This window comes from Falco punctatus (assembly GCF_963210335.1).
Source record: "Falco punctatus genome assembly, chromosome: 9".
Lineage (NCBI taxonomy): Eukaryota > Metazoa > Chordata > Aves > Falconiformes > Falconidae > Falco > Falco punctatus.
In genome coordinates, this window is record NC_137589.1 from 20,383,260 (window position 1) to 20,407,137 (window position 23,878).

The 23,878-nt window shown below is 40.9% G+C and overlaps 2 protein-coding genes and 1 long non-coding RNA gene across 5 annotated transcripts in view; 1 reads left to right on the top strand and 2 right to left on the bottom strand.

Annotated features, from left to right (window-relative positions):
- Positions 1–11,372, bottom strand: ECD (ecdysoneless cell cycle regulator; the record flags this gene model as incomplete). Its single annotated transcript, XM_080401668.1, has 13 exons — positions 1–876; positions 1,456–1,676; positions 1,805–1,872; positions 3,237–3,414; positions 4,302–4,408; positions 5,199–5,284; positions 6,249–6,374; positions 6,853–6,981; positions 7,852–8,044; positions 8,792–8,970; positions 10,533–10,620; positions 10,769–10,886; positions 11,114–11,372. 13 exons carry the CDS (start codon positions 11,370–11,372, stop codon positions 646–648), a joined length of 1,983 nt encoding a protein of 660 aa, XP_080257794.1. The 3' UTR covers positions 1–645.
- Positions 11,362–23,878, top strand: part of FAM149B1 (family with sequence similarity 149 member B1) — a 17,054-nt gene continuing 4,537 nt past the window's right edge. For 2 of the 3 annotated variants that reach the window (XM_080401630.1, XM_080401632.1), the window contains exons 1-13: positions 11,362–11,473; positions 12,506–12,610; positions 13,164–13,296; positions 14,286–14,428; positions 15,051–15,170; positions 15,761–15,928; positions 17,638–17,825; positions 18,098–18,228; positions 18,806–18,859; positions 19,322–19,434; positions 20,067–20,273; positions 22,659–22,785; positions 23,119–23,244. In XM_080401630.1, coding sequence (XP_080257756.1) covers positions 11,424–11,473; positions 12,506–12,610; positions 13,164–13,296; positions 14,286–14,428; positions 15,051–15,170; positions 15,761–15,928; positions 17,638–17,825; positions 18,098–18,228; positions 18,806–18,859; positions 19,322–19,434; positions 20,067–20,273; positions 22,659–22,785; positions 23,119–23,244 — 1,665 coding nt within the window. In that variant the 5' untranslated portion in view covers positions 11,362–11,423. The remainder of the gene's footprint in view (positions 11,474–12,505; positions 12,611–13,163; positions 13,297–14,285; positions 14,429–15,050; positions 15,171–15,760; positions 15,929–17,637; positions 17,826–18,097; positions 18,229–18,805; positions 18,860–19,321; positions 19,435–20,066; positions 20,274–22,658; positions 22,786–23,118; positions 23,245–23,878) is intronic. The other variant, XM_080401631.1, reaches the window with a different exon arrangement.
- The window catches only part of LOC308069473, a 6,822-nt gene continuing 2,259 nt past the window's right edge, over positions 19,316–23,878 (bottom strand). The window contains exon 3 of the long non-coding RNA XR_013930395.1: positions 19,316–19,415. This is a non-coding gene — a long non-coding RNA (uncharacterized lncRNA). The remainder of the gene's footprint in view (positions 19,416–23,878) is intronic.

Sequence of the window (23,878 nt, forward strand, 5' to 3'; positions counted from 1 at the left end):
TCAAGTTGTATTTCTGCTTTTATTTAAACAAATTTTAAAAATACTTATAGCCAATATTTACATATTCAGTCCAATTACTCTTCAAATCCTCTTGGTTAATAAAGAACATATTCTTACAGTATTTATCAGAAGTTCTTACAATGAAGCACTGTACTTTTGGAAGAGCTATTAATTCCTTGCTGAACATTTAACCAGGGTTTCCAAATCTGCACGAGAACACTGTTCCTATAACACAGTATTCCTCTATCTCCCCCTGAAGGCAGCAGCATTTTCAGAACATGAACTGCTTTCCAAGATACTGAAACCACCTAGTAATGGTTAAAAGCACATTTTAGAAATATGGCAAATTGGATCATTGTTATGAAAAATTTAAGACAGGTTTAGTACTAAAAGTTTCATTCAAGTCACATCATCATTTTTCAGTTTTCTGAAAGCATGCTACCACTGGAAAAATCTGATTTCTACCCAAGATAGTATCCAAACAGATGGCTTTTGCTGATAAATTCACTTTGCATCTTTGAAGTCACACATAACTAATGCATAAAATCCTATAAAATTCAAACCTTTTGTCTCTTCTTCCAAATACTGCTAGTTTTCCTGTGCTTCATTTTTTCAGTCAGCCACGTCTTCTGAATTAAGCCAGTCTTACTCTGTTGCTCGATTGTTTGAGCCAATATGATCTGCATTTTCAGGTAAATGCACCCCCATGCTCTGTAATATGTTAGAGGTGGGTCCTGCCAGTCCAGACTGAGCACTATAGGATTCAAGCAGGTTAGCTACTAGGTTTGTATCCACATCAACTGGTGTCAACTCAGTATCTTCTGTTCCAGAATCAGGGCCAACACTCTGCAACATAGCTGCTTTAGCAGAACTTGCCTACAGTAAGTATAAAGAAAAAAAAATGTATCACACAAACCCTTTTTTTTTAAAAAAAAAAAAAAGACAAACCACAAGACAAAATAAACAAGGAAACAGTTCTGCAGCCAACAAAGTTCACTACATTCTACACTGTTTTGACAGACACAAATTTAGTCACCAAATGCTTATGCCAGTTAAAAATCATCACTTTCCATTACACAGAGTAAGTTCCAAGAGGACAGAGAGGGTTACTGAGTCCTGGCTCAGCTTGCTATGGGAGTAATCTACTACAGGAACTCATGAAGTCAAGCTGCAGCTGCTTGCCTCACTACTAAAACAGAGTAAAAAAATAAAACTAAGTCTTGGAAATGATGTGCAAGTTAATGCTTAGATAACTTTTTGTTTACAAAAAAAATACCATGGTGCAACCACAGCACATTTTGCTTGCACATGGAATTTCTTAATTAGTTAACACATGACTAGAAGACAGAACTTTTTCATCATGTTACTCAGAACGACCACTTTAGCATATTTCCTCTTTCCTACTAAAACTCTCAAAACTATTATGCTATGAACTAGAACTCAAGGCATACTTACCCCCTTCTTTTGCATGGTGAAACTCTTACCAACACTGGTATGTGCCAGTTCACGGTCCATCTCATTCATGTATGACTTGAGACTGCCTATAAGCTCATTAGGTGACACCTCCTGGTCTTGTCTTTCACTTTCAGCATCTAAGCCTTCATCATCTTCATCTGAGAAATCAAACTCCTCCTCTTCATCCAGATCATCAGAATCCAGCTCTTCTGAGTCCACCCCTATGTATTATTTTGTGTCAGTACAGATCGCAAATGTATCAGCACAGTGCCCACGGGTGATCAGAAGACCCAGGGAAGCTAAATAACCAAGTGACAGTTTGACAAAAGAAACAAAGAAGCAATCTCACCTAAAATTCTGTCTAATGCTTTTGTAAAAGAATCTACATCAAAGGTAACATGGGATTCATCAGATGACCTGAAATATAAAAATATTTTTAAATAAATAAAGCTTTTAACCGTGCATAAGCCTGAAAACGCCATACGGCATACTGATTTCACTCAAGCCTAGATTAAAGTTGGGACGTCTGAACTAATGGTCTTGGAAGTGTTTAGAAGTCTGACACCTGTACGAATTAGAACAGCAAATGGAGGAACTCCTGGCATGAAAGGGAAAATAAACCCAACAATGTTAATTGTTTGTCATGGTCAAACAAAAGTTGCACTGAAGACAACCAAAATAAGCATGCCTAAATCCTTCTGAACAAAGTGGTGGCGTTACACCTTAAAAGAAGATTTTAAAAGTTAAGAATCTGAGGTCTCCTGCCTAGAAAGAACACTAAAGGCTTCATTCTGGTCTCCCTTAAGGCTCAGTGGTTTGCTTTTTTTATGTGTTGAGGTTTGTTTTTTTCTTTGTTAATTAACTGAGAAAACCTACGGTACAACTCAGACATTGACTTCAACATTATATAAAAGGGATCAAACAGTTAAGAGCATAAATAGAGCTGACGCTTATACTCTTCATACAGCTTACACAGCATTATTTTCTCAATATTAAAGCTATTAGAAAGAACCTGGACATTAGGCTATCACCTTTCTTTTTTAAATTAAAGGCCTGTCCACACAACATTCTCACACACTTATTTAACTCCCAACAATTAATCTAGTGGCATTCTGCTGTTGTCTAAATACTTAAGTATCTTCAGTTAGCACTCCTCTTCTACTGTTGGCAACAATGAGAGGGATCCACAGTGATTCTTTTCTCCCGCTTCTAGGCATATAGTGTGTACTTCAGTAGTGCAAAAACAAGCCCAGTATATTCAAAATATTAATCTACAGGAAATCTAAGTACAGCTGTACCCCAAAAATCAACAGGCTTAATTCACAGAGAGATTCCCTCAACTTAAGTTTCATTTTTGCTTCTGCACAGCCTCATCAGCAGAATCCTAGCAGTCTGAATAGTCTGCCATGGCAGAAAAACTTCAGCGCAAACTAACTTGAGATGTACATTTTAGTAACAGTACTAAGAACTCCGGTAACGAAGAATGGTAAGCCTTAAAAAGTAACCTTAAAAAGGTTAAAAATTTTTTAGTATCACAAAACCAAACTAAGTAAGAGTGCTGGAAATGAGCGCAACTTCCAGCACTTTTACCTGCACAGTCACAGTGGTCACCAAGTGGGTTTAAAAGCAACCACATATTCACGACTACCATGGGTTTGTTTCGGACCTGTCAAGTAGAACATTTACAGACTCTGATTCTCTGCATTATGAAATCAACCAAAGGGCTGCAGCAGAATGAAAACACAATCTACAACAGATACCAAACTTAAAATTACTACTACCATGGCATTTCTGCTCCTTCATGTGTTGAGACTTTGGATACAAAAGCCTTCATACTTTCAGCAACTGCTTCCAAGTCGTATTTCTGCTCTTCCTCATTTGAGGAAAGAAGGGACTCATTTCTTGCCTCTTTCAGCAACTTATCTAGATCACCTGGTGTAATCTCCAGCCAACTGTCATCTGAAAGAATACAGGACATGTTTGTTATTCTGCACAAGTCTGTTTGCCCACAAGGCCCAATCCAGACAGTTGAGAGTACTGCTAGCATTTTGTAGCTTATTTTTGACTATTAGATTTTCATGCTGATACTGGATAAAAAAGGGTCTAAGGCAGTGAGAAGCTGAGAAAAAGAGAGTTCAGATTTCATTTTACTACTTTAAAACTCTGCTTTATAAGCAGCTTCAAACAAGCAGATACTGTTCTAGTCACATATAATCCTTCTGCCACTAAATGAAGAGAAGGCTTACACTATAAAGGGAGAGCCGATCCAACCTTTGACTATGATCATTAACATTAAATGTTGAATTTGTGTGCTACTGCATCATTCAGAAATACAGACATGACCTGTACTGCACACTGGCAACAACTACATTGCCACCAAATGAGTGAAAAAAAACCCTATCATATACTGGCCATCCGAGTAGACCAGACCGTAATTTAACTTTCTATTGTCAGTACTGGAATTGGTTTATTATTATAAAACGCTCAAATACTTTCTGCCTGGTAGACAGCTGACACAAAGCACTTGATCTGGTGTCAGTGTGCATGGTGTTCCTGATCTCGTGGTATCAAATCAGAAACTGCATTGTGTATCTTGCAAATTCACAGCCTCAGGTTTTGCTGCTTAATACAAATGAAGAAGCTGCCTCAATCTTCACAGCCTCAGGTTTTGCTGCTTAATACAAATGAAGTAGCTGCCTCAATCTTAAGTGATGGCACCTCTAGCAGTCATAGGATAGGAGACAAACTAAGCAGAGAGACCAGTACAGTGCTGTGAACATTCACCCTCCCCTCCCAACCTGTAATCATTTGTGATAGGAATAGTCCACCCCCCTTATACTACTCACCATCCTCTGGAGGAAGACAAGCTGCTTCTCTCTCAAATTCCTTCAAATCAATGGTTGTTGCCTGTAGCAATGTCAAGATTTCATCACCTGGGCTTACTTCAACAGAGCTAGAAGAAGAAAATTCTATTTACTGAAATGGATTTTTACCAGCATTACAATGCCAGTGGCATCACACACTTTACATGCAGGTTTCCACTCAAATTCCTCATTATTCCTTCTATGCAAACATGTCAAAAAGATAACTGAATCTGGGGAAAGTATCAGACCATGACACAGACAGAATTAGCCAAAACAAGACACAGGCAATTACTGTAATTCCTTGTTGATGGCTCCCAAGCCCAATTCTCAGGTTTCTTTTGTTCTTCCTATTTATTTTCTCTTGGTAAACATTATGATTGCCAGTTCCCAAACAGCACAGACTGGAAACTCAAGCAACTTACAGTCAAGATATTATGAGCTGGCAAACCCTCAGATGTTTTTGTAATGATTTATTTTTTGGATCTGATCTTTTGGAGAAATCTACAGCCAGCTGCCTGTCTTGAGTAAAGGAGATAGATTACTCCATATTTATTATTCACTGGGATAGCTTTTCAATGAAACTTTTATACACTTTCTATAGCCAACCAAGAAAATGATGCTTTTCAGTCACCACTTAACCCACTTCAAATAGCTCAGCATTTTACAAAAAACAAGATAAACAGTTACTCAAGCAGTAACTTCTGCTAGTAGAGAGTAATCTAGAAGAATTAATACCCATATGTCCTAGCCACAGCACCGATGTTAAGTTTACAATGGAGAAAATACATTCAGGTTTTTTGTATCAAGTATTAAAAAAGGTAAGTTAAAGTACTTGTAGGTACAGTGTATGATTACTAATCAATTTCAAGTAGTTCTTACCTTTCTGGCTTGGTAACAGATTGCTGGAAGTAATCTTCTGCCATGTGCAACAGGTCCAAGTACTTAGCAGATCCTTCCATTTCTCCCTGTTCAATGCAAGTCACCAGCATGAATCTAAACTATTCTCCCTCCCCTTCCTTTTCACAGGCTTCACAACAATGACTATTTGTCACCTAGAAATTTAGTGCTGAGAAAAGCAAAACAAGTAATACTGCTTTACCGTGTATACTTGGAACAAAATATAGCAAATGGGCATAAGGTGTTTCCACAGTCAAATATGAATTGAAGCCTTATCCTGCAATACCATACGGTGTACACTAAAACCAATCAAAGACAATACAAGGAATCCCACAACACGGTGGATTTACCATGCCCAGGTTACAATTGCACAGACACTGTGAATGAATCTCTTGCTGTCTGGGAATTATCCACAGAAGTGACATCGCAACACTGTAAGAATACTCCCTTTTTCCTATATTTAAAAGACATTAATTGCCAAATTTTGTAATCTTCAAATAAATAGTCAATTTAAGTCAAATTTATAAGCTTCAAATAAGAAGTCAACAGCCTCTTTAAAAAAACCCCACCCAAACATAGAAAACAAAAGCCACCAAACCCACAGAAACAAAAAATATGCTTACATGGGCCCAAATGGGTCCATGGGTGTTACTATGTATCTTTAAGCCTATTTAATTCTAGACGCATGCCAATGATATGTGAAACACTGAAAACAGTTACACTGACACACAACAGTATTGTGGTTTCCTTTATCTTACTGTATCTCCCCTTCCTTTCTATGTATGAGTTCATCCCCAAATCCTTTTTCCTTTTTAATTTCCAAAAGAAAAACATTCATTTCAAAGGGGAACAGACGGCACGTTATCTCCTTTAAAGATGTTAATGCATTTTCCATAGACAGAAGCATTAGATTTCTTGCCCTGCTGTAACTACTTACACAAGTTCAAGAGCTAAAACATGTTTTTCCTGGAACGTTGAAGAGACACACACATGCATGCACAAATGCATGTGCACACACACACACAAATTCACCTTGAAATATTTTTTTTCCTTCAGGCTCCTGAGGAATCTCTCCCACAAAGGACCGCTTAACACAGCTCTCTTGGAATCAGGAGATACTTTACTGCACTTGGAACACAAAATTTCAAAGCCATGAGCCTGTACAAGAGATGCAACAAGAGGTTCTCAAGATGTGACAAATTTAAGTGCACTTTTCAATGACTGCATAAAAAACAATCATTCAGCTCCTGATGCTGCCATTTGAGAAGCAGGTGCCCAACTGTATGTCAGCTAGTAGTATTTTGCTTTGGAAGTTGGAATCTGTCTTTCTACAACAATAACGGATCATTTTGACTGTGCAAAGTTTCTCTACATGGGCAAAGCAATCTAGACAGATCTATAATGCACAAGCTACTCGTCACATAAGCACAAAGACTCACTCTACCTGTATTCATGATCTATGGAAGTACAGGAGTGCTCCATTCTGTAAAAGAAATCTCCCATGGCACTGTACTTCCAGAAAAATGTAACTGTGAATTTGCTCACATTTTTCTGTACTAGCAGACTTAGAAGAAAAGAGTATCTCAGACATATGTAAACAAGCGATCTAAGTAAAAAATGCATAACAAATAACTACCAGTTTCATGCCCAGTTCATAGGCTTTGTATTGAGGGTGAGATGGAAGGGGCAGTGTATATCCACTGCGTCTATCTGGAACAAACTTCTGCTGCATCAGTTGTGCATATAAACACTTCGTGAAAGTGACCTGAAAAAGCCAGAGCAAAAAAACACATTCACTGCAGCGTGACTGTGTCATGTACAGGCATCAATTTTCCACCACTCACATCTAAACTTTGTTTTAAAGAACCCATATTACAGACCACACCTGAGATAATATTCAAAATATATCTTAGATACGCTTGCACAAGATATGTTGCTTTTCAGATCTTACAAAGTATATTCCAAGTTGACATCTCTAAATAAACATGAACTTCCTTCAGTCTACATATATTAGGAAAAATTTTCAGTATTCATGCCAATAAGGTATATTTTGAAAAATCTAAGGGCTCTTCAATTAATGAAACAAAATTTGAGATTTCAGAAACAGTCTAGAAGTCTAAAATGTGACTCCAAAGCTTATTTTCAGGAGTCCAGGAGTATGACTCTATAATGCAAACATATCAGGTACAACACTGCTTGGACAATGCTCATAAAACACTTCATAAAATAGCTTTCACAGAGCTGTGTAAGCACAGCTGAGAAGGTGAAAAGCCTTGGAATGAACAGCTAGGGGTAGTTAGCAACTCCTTATGTTAGGCAGCAGTGCTGTCAAACTGCTCTGATCACAGAACTGGATCAATTTATTTTGAAGCGTTTCAGCAAAGGAGTAACCTCTGATTTCAGAAACACTTTTCTCATGATCAGCCATTTGAAAGTCTAGCCATGTCAACCTGAAAGCAGAAAAGCTATTGACGTAATGAACTGAAAAATCATGCCTAGCATCGAAACAAAGAAATGAATCAGAAAACATGCTGTTTTACAAATTAAATCCATGTATTTTTATCACTTGACCACAGAACATCCATCAGTTACAGAACCTAATTAAGTGACAAGTTACATTAGAAGGATCACTTACTACAGTCATCACACGCTTGTCTGGAGGGAAAGTTTGAAAAGAGCGACAGGCTCGTAAATCTACAGGATCACGAAGGTAAAAGGCCTGGACTGCTGCAGCCACCAGCGAAGGGCGCTGCCTCAGCACTGCCGCAATGCCTGCCGGAAGGTAGCAGTGGGCTCTGTGAAACGAGGCCTGAATTTTCTCAGGATACCTGTACCATACAATAGCAACACAGTGCATGCATTAAGTGTACTGCAAGCCCAAACCACTCCTTTTTAGTTATTATTCCCATTTTCACTTTGATATTAAACTATATTATGGGCCAAGTGCCAGAAGATTATTCTAAATTAAAGCTAAAACTCAGCTAATCTAACACCTAGAATATGTTTTTATATATATATATATATGAATATGCACGGCTAATAAAATTTAATCCCCACATTGGTAAGATGAATCACTATGAACCTGACTAAATCAGCTATACAGTGCCCTTTACCGCACCAAGTGCGGAAGTCATCTGGCTCACGCTGTTAAATCCTTGCAAAAAAATAATGTACAGTGCCGAACACACCTGTGACAAGCTGACGCTCTGAAAAGCATGCTGATTCTACATTTTAGCTCAAAGTCCTCTTTCTGCCCCTGAGAAGGGCTCCTAAAGGCTCACAGAACTTTCAGATTTTTCAGTACCAGAAGGATATGAAGGAAGAATAACCCTTGTCATTGTCAGGTGTGGCATCATAGCAGTGAACCACTTTCAGACTCCCCATATCACAGTACAGCCTACAGGACACCGGTCCCCCTCTTTAGAATGCCAAAAAAAACCCACTTCCAGCTGGTGCTTTCTGAAAAGGAAGCAACTTCATCACATCTAACAGGAAAATGACTGAATACGAGTACCCCAGACAGCCTAGAATCAAAACTCACTGTTGCGGAAGACCAAAATAAAACACCCACATACCCACTGATGCGTTTATACACTGCTGTTCTAATGGGTTCCGCAGCCAAGAACTCCTCCGAACGGGTGGATAACAGAGTTAACGCCTGCGAGATTGTTGGACTGGCAACAGATAGGTCGCATTCCTGTTCATCAGTATCTGACAATGGAATGATGTGCAGCTCTCCTTTGTAAAAGAACACCTGGCAGATAGTAACAAGCTCATCAGACAGGGTAAGAACAGTCACACACTAAGCAATGCAAAATTTAATTGCATATATAAATGCATTTGTTTAAACACAGAGAATACTGAAGTACAAATAGAGAAATAACAGAGGAAACAGTGTCATTTCTGTTAAATGGGGGAAGAAGTAGAGATGCTAGAGACCACAATCCAACCAGTAAATAAAAAGCCCCATTTTAACTGCAACATTTGGTCAAATATCTCGTTTCCTTAATAACAGTAACACCAAAAGCTTCTATTCAACTAGAGATTTGCTTCAGAAGAATTAGACAGCATAACCTAACTGCTGAAGAATAGGACAGGGACTAAAAAAGCATTATTTCAGACACATGACCTCTGTTGGTTCCCGAACCTAAGGGAAGGAGTGAATGTAACATCAACTCCCTCACTCTGTCCCCTCAGACGGAAGGAAAATATGGCCCTGATAGTCCAGATACAGGTTTGCAATTAATTTTTCTGTGATGCTCCACCCCTTTTCTTTTAAACCCATTGCCAAAAAATTCAGCAACTTAACTACCAGCAGTCATCCACAGCAAGGCGATCTGGCAGCAGATTGCAGGGGAAGGAGTCCACTCACTAATTCACCTATGCCAGACCCAGTGTGTCTCCTTGTAGAGTCACCAACACTCTAGTTTTGGGCAACAAACCTTCATGCCTGAGCACTCAAGAATATGGTAGAAAAAATTCAAGCGGCTATAGCAGAGCTAGAAAGTTCAGGTGGACCCAAGAGTGGTCCTTAAGGAGACCGATATGGTATGTTTGTACTACACTGCCAAATACATTCCATAGTTGCCATGTTATCCAAGCTTCCCTTGTACTCCAGTAACTTAGAAAATGGAAAGCTGGCCAAACTTACTGATTTTACAGATCAATCAATAGCACAACAGCTTCACTGCCTTCACATCTGCCACCACGAGCAACAAGTTTTTAAAACTTCAGTTAGCTCTGCATTAAGGAACAAATCTTCAAGAATGATTTACATGCAAGCGTCAGATCTAGCTGAACACTGCAGACTCACAGCCTAGAAGACAGGTTTGCAGTCTCCATATGAATGTCTTGCCATTAGTATAAAAACATGTAAGAACTTTCTCTCTCTTCCTTACATCAACAAACCAATTCTAGAAGAGCCACTTGCTATCTGTAACAATTTCCAGATATCCCTACAGCAGTTTCGCTGGACACACTCACTCTACACAGCATCCTGCAAGACAACACAGACCAGAGTCAAGTATCAGAGGTTTCCAGTGGTGAAGTCTCTCATTCAAGATCTACAGCAAGCATAAAGTAGCTCATTAAAACCAGAATGAAAACAAAGTGTGCTGAAAAAAACCCCATGCTGTTAATTAAGCCAGGTCTTGAGCCCTGACCAGAAGTTTCTGCACTAGTAAGGAACAGACAGCACTCTGGATTTTCTGTGGCCAGTCAGACCACTTGGCTAGACTGAAGGCAAGAGAAAACTCCAGCTGGCAAGCAAAAGGCCACTGTAAGCCTCCTGCCGATGGGTACGGCCGTCTCACTCACCCTGTTGTCACTATTCTCAGGATTCAGCCACTTCGGAAGAAAATCTGCAGCTTCGATCAAGAGAAACTCCCCATCGTTGTCATCGACCCTGGCCAAGGAGAAAGCGGTCTCTTACCAAGGGCGGCCCCCGCAGCGCAGCAACGCACGCTCTGTACTCACGACCACTGTTTTTTTAACATTAAGACCCGACCCCCCGCCAGCCCCCGCCGGGGACCGCGCCTCAGCGGGCCCGTTACCTGCCCGCCAGCCCCGGGAACGCCCTGGTGATCTCCCGCACGAGGTAGACGATGAACCACTCGTCCTCCACGTTATCCCCGAACGCCGTGGTGCCGCCGATGTGCGCCGGGGTGTCGCCTGGCCGGGGGCAGAGAGAAGAGGCAGCTCAGCGTCCCGCCGGGCTCCCCCTCAGGCGGCCCCGCTCCCCGCCCGCCCGGGCCCCCCCTCAGGCGGCCCCGCTCCCCGCCCGCCCGGCCCGGCTGAGCTCCCCGCCCGCCCGGGCCCCCCCTCAGGCGGCCCCGCTCCCCGCCCGCCCGGGCCCCCCCGCTCCCCGCCCGCCCGGGCCCGCAGTGTCCCCCGCTCACCCCGCGGCGGCAGGTAACGCAGGCGGAACGGCTGCCGCTGCCAGATATAGGAGGCCAGAAGCGGCGCGAAACGCACCACGATCGCCTCGGCGCAGCGGCGCAACAGCGCTTCGCCGCCCGACCCCGCCGCCGCCGCCGCAAAGAAACGGTAGCGCACAGTGTCCTCCGCCGGCGCGGCCCGCCCGATCCCCTCCATGGCGCCGGGCCGAGCCGGGCCGGGCGGCGACGCTCCGCCTCCCCGGGGGTGGGGCGGCGGCATGGCGGCAGCGGCGGCCCGGCGGCGGGCGGCGGCGGCGCGGCGCGGCTGAGGATGATCTCGCGATACGCGCGGAAGCCGGTGCCCCCCGGCGCCCCGGAGATGTGAGTCGCTGCCGCCTCCCCCGGCCCCGCCGTCCCGGCCCCCGCCGCCCCGCTCGGGCCGCGCTCCCGCTCCATCCCCGCGCTCGGGCCTGCCCGCCCGCATCCCTCTTCAGCCCGAAAACCGGGCCCCATGGCGAGACGGGGCCCGGGTCACCGCGTGTCCCCGGGCGGGGCGGCCGCGTTTAACGTGTAGCAGCGGGGTGGGGGGCGGAGGCTTGTGCGGGGGCTGCGGCCGGCGTGAAGGCAGCGGCGGTGGCGGGCTGGCGCCCGAGGCGGCGGGCGAGCGTGGCGCTGCCGCTTGAGGGACGCGGGCGTGACGGGAACGCGAGTGAACCCTGCGCAGCGCTTGGGGTCTGTGTCGGGTTGTTTGATTTTTATGAGCCCGAGAGGCAGCGGCCGTGCAGGCGCTGTGCAGGGCGAGGCGAGAGGTTTAAGCAAACGCTCCGGCTCTGGCAGCTGGGCTGTGGCCTCGTCTGAACCTGTCGCCTTCCCCCCCCCCGCCCCCGAGCCGCGGTGGCAGCAGAGCGGCGGCTTCATCCCAGGGCTCTCCGGGCTGGTGCTCCTGTACTGGCACTCCTCTCCCTGCCTCCCGCTGCTCTGACTTCTCTTGACCCACTTTCTTAGCTATCTAAACTGAAAACAAAAATCGATCCAACACTGTTTCTCCTAACTCGCCTGTGCCCACTTTGGTGGCTACTCTTCTTCTGTTTGATTAGAAGTCTCCTACGGGGATGATGACCTTGGATCTGCTTCCAGAGAGCTGCAGACCAAGTCACAACTACGTTTTAAGTTTAAAGGAAGATGCCGATTTCTAAGCAAAGACCTGTAACTCCGTGTTTAGCCTGGAGTCAGTTTTAATACCTTAATTCTAAAGCTTTGGTAACAAGAATTAGCCTTCCAATAATAACAGATGAGCTGTGGTATGCAAATTAGTACCTTCATTGAAAAGCAGAAAGCACCCCAAACCTTTAAAACGTGAGGACTCTGTAGATGTGTATTCTTGTAAGTAATGTCAAGTTCCACTTGTTTCAGAAAAGGACTTCCAAAACAGGCCTTGCGGCATCATCCGCCACCAGAACCACGAGCTGAGGTGTGCCCAGCCGTGCTCACGGCTGAAAACTATGGCAAGATCTCAAGGTATTTGTCATAACATAAAACAAATCTTTGTCTGGAGATTGTGGCAAAACCAGGCACCTTTGTGTTATCTTTACAGAAGTGACGCAGTTGGTAGGCTTTACCTCAGAACTATATCATTGCAGAACATGGCCTTCCTATTTTGGAAATAATAAAAAAGTGTGTAGCCGTGTTCTGTTCCCAGATCCCAAGTAGCCTGGGTCATCTAATTTTAAAGCAGAAGCAAGAGGAGAGAAGATAAAAATAATTCCTGAGTGGTGGGACTAGAAATAGTCTGCAGTTTAGCTGAGATGATTTTTGGAAAATCTATGTTTTGCTTGACCTCTAGACTTCCTACATCATGGAGATTATTAGGCATTACAGTTGTTACAATTACTTGTGCACTATAGCTTCTGCTTAAATGCCTCTGAAGTAAATATTTACGCTATGAAAAGTCTGTTATTGCTATAGCTATACTTTTTTTTGTACAGAAAGAAAAGTACTTACCCACTTTATTTCTCATTGTGTATTGTTTGGGGTTTTTTCTTCCTCCTTTTCCTCAACGTGTACATTTCAGGGAGTCTGAAATCTGGAAGGAGTCAGATTACCCTTCTGTTACTCCAGCTGATGATGGGAATTCAGGTTCTGCTGGTCAGAGTTACGCTGACACTTCCACCGAAGACAGCTCAGTCTTCTCTTGGGGCTATGATGTGAGTAGAATAGAATCATCCAAGCCAAATCTAGCACAGGAAAGACATTTGTATTACCATTGCAAATACATTTCAGGATAAAAATGAAGATGGGATCTGTCAGTAGATCAAGATAGCGAACATCATGAAACATCTCAGAAGGAGCATCTTCCTCCTCTTTCCTTTCTATCCAATCAAAACCTATCAGGCTGATTTTACTTGATATTCTGCATTTCCACCTAAAATTTTGGAAATTAAAATCATTTAATGCATAAGTGTATACAACATAATAAATGCTGTTAGCTTGGAATCCCAAACATGAGTGGATGACTTGCAGACATGTGGCATGAGTTTATCAAACTTCTGCATACTTGTAAGTTTCTCAAAATATAGTAAGCCCCTAAAACATTATTTTCATTTAGAAGTATGTTTTATTCTCCACCTACCAATACGAAGTGTGCAGTTGCTTTCTGTGAGGTGAGATGGAACTGTTTAGATTTAAATTACACAGGAACTGACCCCATTTTCTAACTACATGAGAACATGTAGCAAAGGCCCTGAACATCCTTCACTTTCAGTCTTTCACACCAGCCTGCATTGCTTTTTGTTTTGCTGTTGCCATTGGACTTTGCAAGCAACAAATTTTCGATTTCATTAAAATGTCACTGAATTTTATCCTTCCTGTTCTGATTTCTTTTGTGTAAATTACTATGTCTTTAACTTAATACAATAGCACAGATATTTCAGAATGGTTTAATAGTTTTTCTGTTGTGTCAATGTAAGCTTTTTCTGTAGCTACCGCTGGTCTTAACAGCAGTCTGCATTGTCTCCGGGGGGGGAATTATTTAAAGTTGATGTCTTTCTGTGAAAAAGAAATATAACTGTTTGAATCAGTCCTGCTGAGCTGGGACTGACAAATAGTTGTCTTTTTCAATTATATAAAAAAAAAAAACAATTAAACCCACTGAATGCTGTTCACTAGGTATTTATTGAATACCTTCCCTTTCTAGGAATTTGATAAAGCTGCCACACAACAAGTTCAGCAAATGTTCAGACAGATTGATGAACTTCTCTATGAGCAGAAAGAAAATGCGCATGTTGAGGGACTGCGGGAAGAATGCCACCAGTGGACATCCAACTTTCCTCATCTCAGGTATTTTATTAATAGGCTAATGCTAGTACCATCATAGAGTTATAAAAGGGTAGGGATGGAAACAGTTGCTTTTAAAACAGCGTTAGTAGCAAGGTGATAGAGATAAAAAGATCACTTCGGTAATCTACCTGCCATTCATTGTTGTTAATAAACATTCTGCAATGTCACATTTGGTTCCTTACCAGAGGATCATTGCTATTTGCAACTGACTTGGCTTTAACATAGCAAAATTCTCTTAGAAAAGATGTACGGTAGAGCTAAAAGACAGGTGCTTAGAATAATTTAAAAATCCTCCTACCCTAGTTCAGCAGTTCTTATGGGTATCTGGAAATTTCAATTTTAAATCTTCATTATGTGGACTTGAACAGTTTTGTCCATGTTCAAAAGTATTATGATAAAGAGAACATAAAAACCAAGCAAAATTTTCTTAAATCTATCTACCTGACTTGAAGCAGCCTGTACTAGGGAAAACAACTGAAACCACGTTTAACTGTCACTAAGAAAATCACATAACTTCTCAACAGAATTTTTAGGATTTGCTGCTGCATGTTCTTACACACACTTCAATAATCTTACTTGCAATGTTTTCTGATTTATTTATCTTTTGCTTTTGCCATGGCAGGGTTGTGGGGAAACAGATAGTGATCCCCACAGATGAAGGGTATGGATGGTATTCAAGTTCACCTTCTGGCAGTTTAGGTTCTTCAGATGTAAGTTCACCACAAGAAAAAGATTCTAATGAGTAAGTACCAGCGGTTAACCCAGACCGTACCAAGGCAGGAAGGTAATTATGTTCTCAGTGAACTGCAGTGATAGGCTTCTTAAAATGTGAAGCCTAATTCCTTTCTGTTAGGCTGAGTTTTGAACACAGCACACTGGTTTTTTGTTTTTGTTTTTTTTCTTTTTAACTAGTAGTAGTACATTCAGAATAGCAAGACTGCATAGCTGCGCTTGTTGCTTACCACAGTAAACTAGTCACTAAGCAGAAATACTGACTTCTTAAGAATATGTATGTATTGTAGCCGGTTTTACTATTGTCTATTAAATTTGTATAGAACTTCAAAAATACAAAGCACTACATTAGTACTACTTTTATTATTTAATGTTTTTATTTAATGTTATTATTTAATTATCTTTGACTTTTTTCTGAAGTTTCTTAGCAAGAATTAAAAATACCCAAACCAAGAGTTTTAACTGTCAAGCATAATTTGTTGGCCTCCCTGCTGCTTGGCCTTAACTATCATGTTGTCTCTCAGTTCACCAGATGCTGCTATTTGAAATAGAATGACAACTTATTTCATTTCTGCTTTCTGAAAATTGTCACCTGTTCAGATTTAGTGTTTTTGGCAAGAAGGTACCTCTTTCTGTTACTCCTGTTCACAAAAAGACTGACCGTTCCAAGTCTCCGACCTTGTGTTCTCCAGAGAGCGAAGAAGGAGATGGAGTAATTGTCTCTGAAGGCATAATGGAGGAATATTTAGCATTTGACCGCAGAGATGTGTAGGTATTGAATACAATAATAGAAGATACAATTCAGTTGAATACAATTGAAGATAGCAAGTACTACCAATGTCCCGGAATTCCTGCTGTTAAGATATGTATGTATTTGGTTTTGATGTTAGTTGATAAGGTATTTGATGAATTTGTTGGGGTTTTTTTATATCTATCTTCTAGAGAACCTTCAAAAGCCTGAGGTTGCTGGGGCTTTGGGAATTTTCCCAATCCATTTCCTAGAAAAGTTTATTTTGCTGTATTATTTTTATGAATCTTTTGTAATTTTTCATACTAGTCATGTTTGTGCCTGGTTTAAATAGTTAATTCCATCATAACTAAGAGCCTGTTATGTACTGGCATATTTGTTTAAATGCCATTTATTTTGTATACTAAGTCAAAGTCCTTGTTGTTTGTTATGCATTAGCAGCATGCTGATTCAGTTTTGTACTAGCATTTTGGGTGGAATTGTACCTTTCCAGATTTTCGGTGGTAATTTAAGACTTGGATTTGATGCTTGCCAAGAAATAATTACCACTATTTTTATCTTCAGAAGAAAGGATTAAGGGTGGCATAAAGAGAATTCTTTTTGACCCTTTACTTGATTCAACCCATCCATGTGAACACGTGGCCTGGGTAAGGACTCTAGATGGTACTGTCCGTTGCTTATTGCTTAATTGGTTTTAATAAAAAAAGCCACTTAGCTGCATGAACTGTGAGATTCGCATTGCTAGGTGGTTTGCTTTGACTGGGCCAGGGAGACATGGCTGCAGCAAACCATATTGTGATCTGTAAAATAATGGGAGAAGCATTATAGCTTTTTCTAGTGGTATTTCCTTTTTTGTAGCTTTTTTGATGTTAAGTGCTAGTTCAGGGAGCGGATATGAAAGCCATAATCAATGTGCTTGTATCAGAATTGTTTTCTTCCTTCTGTACAGTTTCAATTGGCAGATGAACGTCAACTTTTTTGAGCAGCTGTCTGCCAGGTTTCACACTTCAGAATATCTCTTGTATTGTGGAAGTCAGTAGCAAAGTCCACCTGTTGCTGTGGACTACGGTTTCTTTTCTCCTCTCTCATAAATTACATCTAATTGTCTAAAACTGAATTAAGCCTGTGCCCTGAACACCTTCTGGCTGTTAGAGCAGCAGGCTGAGTGGCATTAAACAATCATGAGTAGTAACATTCCTCTCTCTCGTCTTCAGAGTTTTGTAGTGACGTTAGATACGGAAACTAACAATGTGATGAACAGAGGTCACTGTAACTATGAATATTTAGTTTTAATGGAACTTTAATCTCCTTGGTAAATGATGTATTATTCATGAAGTATCATTTATAGTCATTCTGTATGGGGAAACGAAGGTGTACAGTGATAAGGTGATTGTCTCAGTCATTTCTCATTTAGGTCACAAGTAGATTCTGGAAGAAATAAAAGTTAGGTGCCCAATGCACAGAAGCTTGCCTTTTTCAGTATTACACTGTTACTTGATATTACCGTTTATTAAATTATCAGCTCCCAGAAAACAATATTGTGTGATAAATATGAAACTTCTCCTGCAGTAATGGCTTCAAGCTATTCAGCCAGCTGCCTTGACCTGTTTCGGTTTAAGAGAAAACAGAACAGAAATGCAGCCTTAGCTGATATTTTAATCCTGTTAAATAAAATATAGGAAACAAAGAAAATGTGTTTATGGTACAGGTAATGCTTACATTTTTACAGGGAGGAGGAGTTGCATGAAAGGAAAATGGGATTGTCCTCTGGTAGACGGAAATTGCGGTTTCCTCCTATCTCTCCATATTCCTGCATGAAGGATTCTGTGCTTACATTTGTGTTTGATGATGTATGGAGTGAAGTCCTAGGCTGCATGGAAGAATTAATCTGCAGACACTGGGAAGGGTCAGCCTCTGGTAAGGATCACAATTAAACGGAAGATTCAAAAGGGGATTTCAGTTACTTAATTTTGCAAGGATGCAGTGAGGGAGATGTATGTGGGAATAATCTCTTCAGGGCAGGGAAAAAAGGGTTATTTTGCTAACAGTGTGAGACATGCCTTCAAAAGATTTAACAGAGATTACTATCCAAGAGGACTGTCTTTATAAAAATTCGGATTCATAGCACTGTCCGCAGATAGCAATGACAGTAGTCTGTATTGACAGGGATTCTCTGTTGCTTTGCATAGATGATGAGAAAAACATCATAACAGTAGAAACAATCAGAGCAGATGCCAGAAGCCCTTTGCAGTTTGATCCTCTGCCAGTGTTGTTACCCCATGTGCCACAAGCTAAAATGCCCTCAGTGACATCAAATCTGGTAAGTATTTTTAGCCAGCTGTTTTGTGTAGGGATGAATCAATACAGTGTCACCTAAGCAAACAGATTCAAATACGCCAGGGGACTGTTTAGATACATAACTAGTTTGGATTTTGTATGAATGCTGACTGTCCTTTCTGATACTTAAGTTCTGTTACTCCTCAGCTGCAAGTTTTAATTCCTACTTTTCTCTTCAAAACAGTATTTTACATATGTATTGGGCAACCATGTGACTTCATTAACGATGTAGTTCTTTCTGTATTTTAATAATGTTTGAACTAAATTCTGAGATCAAGGATTATGTCTGTGAGATCCACTCTCACTAATTTACCTATAGTTAACTCATCAGGCAATGGAGGAAAAATTTCAGTGCAGTTGTAAAACAGGTTTGTTTTCTCAGATGCTGAATTTGTCTATATAATCTGCTTTAGATGATTTGATCCTAAAGTGGTGAGCATCAAAGTGTTACCTGTTTGTTTAATTTTAATTCATCTCTTTCCATCTTATTTCTTTTTATTTCTTTCTCCTTTGTTTCTTACCCCCACCTCTTCCTCATGTTTCCCTTACTGTATGTGTAGTGCCCAAAACCCAGATGCAGCCGCAAAAGCAAAAAGAGGAGAAAAACACCTCAAGTATGTATCTGGAGAGATTAAAGCTCTGGTATTTTCTATTTGCTGCCATTACGGTGGGTGGAATTTGATGGTTTTCCAGATAAGTCTGTATTCCAGGAAAGGAGTTCGCAGTTCTGTTCTTGACATAAAATGTCAACATACACTAAAAATCAGTTTTGTAAAGCTTCTGATTATAGCCATTGTTGGAAGATCCCATCATGCAAACGAGAAGCTCAGTTGGAAAGCTGGAAAATACTAAGTATGACATAGCATGGTAGAATATATTTTCTAAGCACTGCCATTTGCATGAATGCTAAGATGCCTGTCTTAGGTGGGGAGATAATATAACTGAGTATATATATGGATGTAATGGAAGAAATCAATTTCTTTCCTCCAAAATTATTTCCAAGGACAAAAATCTGTAAATATGTGTGTATGTCTCTGCCTGGCAGTAATTTACTTACTTATTTTTTAAACTTCCAGGTAAGTCTCTCTCAAGGGTCAAGTAGTGGCTCTCAACGTAATCTAAATGGCCTGATGGTGATACATGGGATCCAGTTACAGCAAAGAAATCTGCCTGTAAAGGAGAAAACACTGTAAGTACTATAGATCATCTGTTGAACAGTAGAGCACTCCCACAGTGAGAGGAATTCAACCCAAAACATTGTGAGAAAACTTTCTGCACTGGAGAATGCAATTCTTAATTATTTTCCTGCTTTTTTGTTTGTTTCTTTGTCCTCTATGAAACAGTATGCTCCTAGTGCAGGTTTTCTGTTTCATTCCTGCTGGTTTACCACTTAGTAAACAGCTGTGGCATTACTGTTGGCACTATCTGACATCCTGAAAAGAGATGAAGCTCAGAATGGGATAGAGAAACTGATTTTCTCAGCTGCAGGAGGTGGACCTGTGTTAGATCTAGGCTATGGGTGTGAAAACTGATGTTAACAGTATGTTTTTTTATAATCTGTTCTGTGATTAATTTTATACTGAAATCTCCAATGACAAGGTTCATAGTTTAGTAAAAAAAAATCAATAGGCTTTTTTTCTTTTCCGTCCCCTGTTCTTTTCTAATTTGGCTGTAAATTACTGTAGTTATGTAAAAAAATGAAAACACATCACCTCTATCCACTTATCATGTTATTAATGTCACACGTAGATGAGCGCTTTGATAACAGGTAGTTATCAGTCATGTTGACCATATCTCTTGGTTTTGTGATTCTTTTGTTAGTGACCTGGATGACAAACGGCCAGGCTCCAGTTCCATCCTCTCTACCAGAGTGTGGCCAAGTCGTCCTCTAGAGCTCAGCACATCATCCCTGTCACGTTCCACAAGAAGGCGAAACCCACCACCACGTACCCTGCATCCCATCAACAGAAGCCACTCTGGTACTGGGACCCCAGGGTCTGTGGATGATGTCTTCAGGGGAACTCGATTGTACGTTTCAAAAGCAGTTTCTTGCTGCAAGTTACCATTATTTAGAGAACCCAGCTTATTCAGAAAGCCTTCAGGTGAACAGAAAGAGCATGAGTTATTTTAGGGTCTGGAGAACGAGTCTGATGAGGAGCAGCTGAGGGACCTGGGGCTGTTTTGCCTGGAGAGGAGGGGGCTCAGGGGGAACCTTGTTGCTCTCTACAACTACCTGAGAGGTGGAGGTGGGGTCTGTCTCCTCTCCCAAGTAACATGTGATCGGAGAAGAGGAAATGGCGTCAGGGTGCACCAGGGGAGGTTTAGTTTGGACATTAGGAAAAATTTCTTCAGCAAAAGGGTGGTCAAGCACCGGACCAGGCTGTCCAGGGAAGCGGTGGAGTCTCTGTCCCTGGAGGTATTTAAAAGACATATAGATGTGGCACTTAGGGACATGGTTTAGTGGTGGACTTGGCAGTGCTGGGTTAACGGTTGGACTTGATGATCTTAAAGGTCTTTTCCAACCTAAACGATTCTATGATTAAAGAAATTAACTGCCCATTAAAGCACAATCTCCCCCAAGAAAGCAGAGTTGCTAAAATTAACATTTACTGTGCTACAAGCTGTGACTCAATGAATTGCATACATATTTAGGTAGTTTTGCACATAAACTATAGACTCTAGTCTGTGCAGTACAAGCAAAGCAAATACCACCATCTCTTTTTTGGCATTGACTTTCTTTTTTTATAGCCTGTTTTTAAGATTAACTTAAAAATCTAGGGTTTGGAGATCAAACTACCTGTTGCTATCCTAGCCCAGACTGGGCTGTGAAGAAGGTGCTTATCTTAGATAACCTATCTGACTGACTGAAGGACTCCTAATGAACTCAGCAAGCCCTCAAATCACATCTAGAATCTCTGATTTTTGTTTGGCATAACAATCTGACTGAATGTAGTCATTTAAAGGGAGCACAGGGTATTAGGAAACAATACAGGGTTTAATATACTTCTGTATTCCAGGTGCTTTAAATTGACGTAGTTCCCCTTCAGTTTTGTAGTTTACCTATAAACTCATCCAGTCTGTTATTTTTTGTCACGTACTGCTCAGAGACTTGTTCCTTGTCCTTTCACACATGATGTTTCTACTTCCAGTATTTTATTCTTCTGTTCCCTTTCCTCAGGTTTCAATCGATCTATCAGTTGTTGACATCTCCCCTTCATTACCATATATTTTAGATGTATGTAGAGCATAGACTTAGACTTGTCTAATGTAGACATGTCTACATGACAAGACATGTCTAATGTAAACTTGTCTATGTAGAACATAGACCAGAAAAATCTTTTTTTTAAATGCTGACTATAGTTTGAAGCTTTTCTCATGTATTCTTCTGAAGAATCCTTCCTTCAGCCAGCTCCAGAATGCGTATAGAGCTAGGACCTCTTGATCTTTTCTAGCACTTCTCAAACATACAATAACATGCAGACACATGTGAAAAGGCTGTCATACAAAAAGGCTGTACCTAGAAAATACAGTACCTATTTACCTGCCTCCTGTGACTAAAGCTTAATTAATTTTGTATTTTGTACAATTAGATTGGTTTAGCTAAAGCTTAATTCATTAGGTATTTTGTGCAGTTAGATTGTTTAGAAGGCTCTTGCACCTGTTCCTTCTATTACATTATGCTCAAACATAACATGGAGAAGGTGGAAGCCTAGCGTTACCCCCAGATGTTTTATTTGACGCTTGTAGTAAGTGAAAGAGCTACAATATGCACTTGGATTAGGTAGCTTTTGTTACTTGCTTTGCTTAAAACATGGGCTGCTGCTGTTTTCTAGGTTCATCGTTTATCTCCAGTTGCTAGGCTGAAGTTAGCAGTAAGCAGTTCTTCATCCTAAAGGTTTTTATGAACAACGAACAGAAAATAATGCCGTATCTGGGAATGGGCAGAAAAAATTCTACCATTGTATGGCAACTGGCCATGAAGACACCTTTATATACACACACCTTTATTGTGGAGTACCAGCTGCACAGCACACTCCTTCAAAATGTGCTGGATGCTGCATTTTAACCACCAGCCAGCTTTTATATACACTCGTTACCAGGATTTCTGCTGGGGCATTCATTCTCAGACTCACTTTTCCTATGTGCTTCATATTAAATATTTTGAAAACTAGAAGTTCTTGTTAATAGATGAGAAAGATTCCTGCCAAACTTTACCTGCGTCAGAACTCCTCTTCTAAATTGTCTCCAATAGGCAGCCCTAACACCAGCATCTTACAGCAAAATTCTGCAACTGTTGCTTTTAGTTTTAATGTTGTTTGTCTATAATGCCAAACAAACCGACCATATTGTATGTTTATGCAATGCCAAACATATAAACTGTATGTTTTTTCTGCTCTTATTGGGGCATTTCAGTCCAACTGCACATGAGCAGCTGACCTCACCCTCACCACTGCTGCTAAACCGAAATAATCCCCTACCACCTATTACTACCAGCAACGTGGCAGAGCATGTGAGCACTGCAGGATCCCAGAAGCATAAGGTAAGAGGCATAATAATTTAAATTTATTATTGAATAATTGAATAGTATAAAATTGTAACCACTGCTGATCAAATTACCAAACCCAAGAGTTCCCATTTATTTGTTATCTTGTGACAGCAACTGAAATAGATGCACAAAAAAAGCCGTATCAGTTTTGACTAACAGCATCACCAAGAGTGGAATGCTTTAATTCTAATTAATGGCAGAATTTTTTCCTTGCCATAACTAGGTACAGAATATTTGTCTTGGAAAATTAGCTTTAATTTCTAGGCTAATTATTTTGCATGTACTGCTGCAATAAGAAGTTATCATAACTGTTACTCTTCAATGCAGAAATCTCGAGGGAACTCAAGTCGAGCTGACAGTGTAACAATACAAGAAGATACCCACCAGCAGCCACAGGAGCGGCTTTTCTTACCTGATCATTTCTCCAGGCCTAACAGAACCAACACGTTCTCGGTAAGGCATAGCAAATTACACCAAAATCATCCTTAGTTACTGAATAGGGTGCTTTGACAATTAACATAGTCAAACATTACTTGAGAACCAGATGTCGTACTTGGTCAGTGCCAGGGAGTTCATCAACTTTGCCACTTGATTAGATACTCTCAGGTTAACAGTAACATTGTTGCTTGGCACTTCTGAAACAAGCAGAGCAAGTCACTTGTTCATGGATAGCTCTTCCACTATAGCCCTCACAATCAGCTGCTAACCACACCTATATGCAGCTGGTGGTACTAAACTTCTTTTGAAAAATAGAAGTTTGAAACACTTGCGGAAAAAGCTAAGTATTCCATCTTACCATTCGATCTACCATCTGCACTGGTAGTCTAGCATCTTCTGTGAACGTTTTAGAAGAACTATGGGGTAGGAGAGGATGCTGTAAAGTTTTGCATAGGTGTTAAGAAGTCATTCCTGCATCTGTATTCAGAAGCACGAGGGCAGGATAGTCTTTATCACTTTCTTGCATAAGTTTGCGGTACTACCACTGTCCAGTCTGTTTCAGTAATACTTTTGGTTTAATTTATTGAAACACCTACTCTACTGATACCTTGGTCTGTCTAACAAAGTATTCTTTATCTAAGCCTTAAAA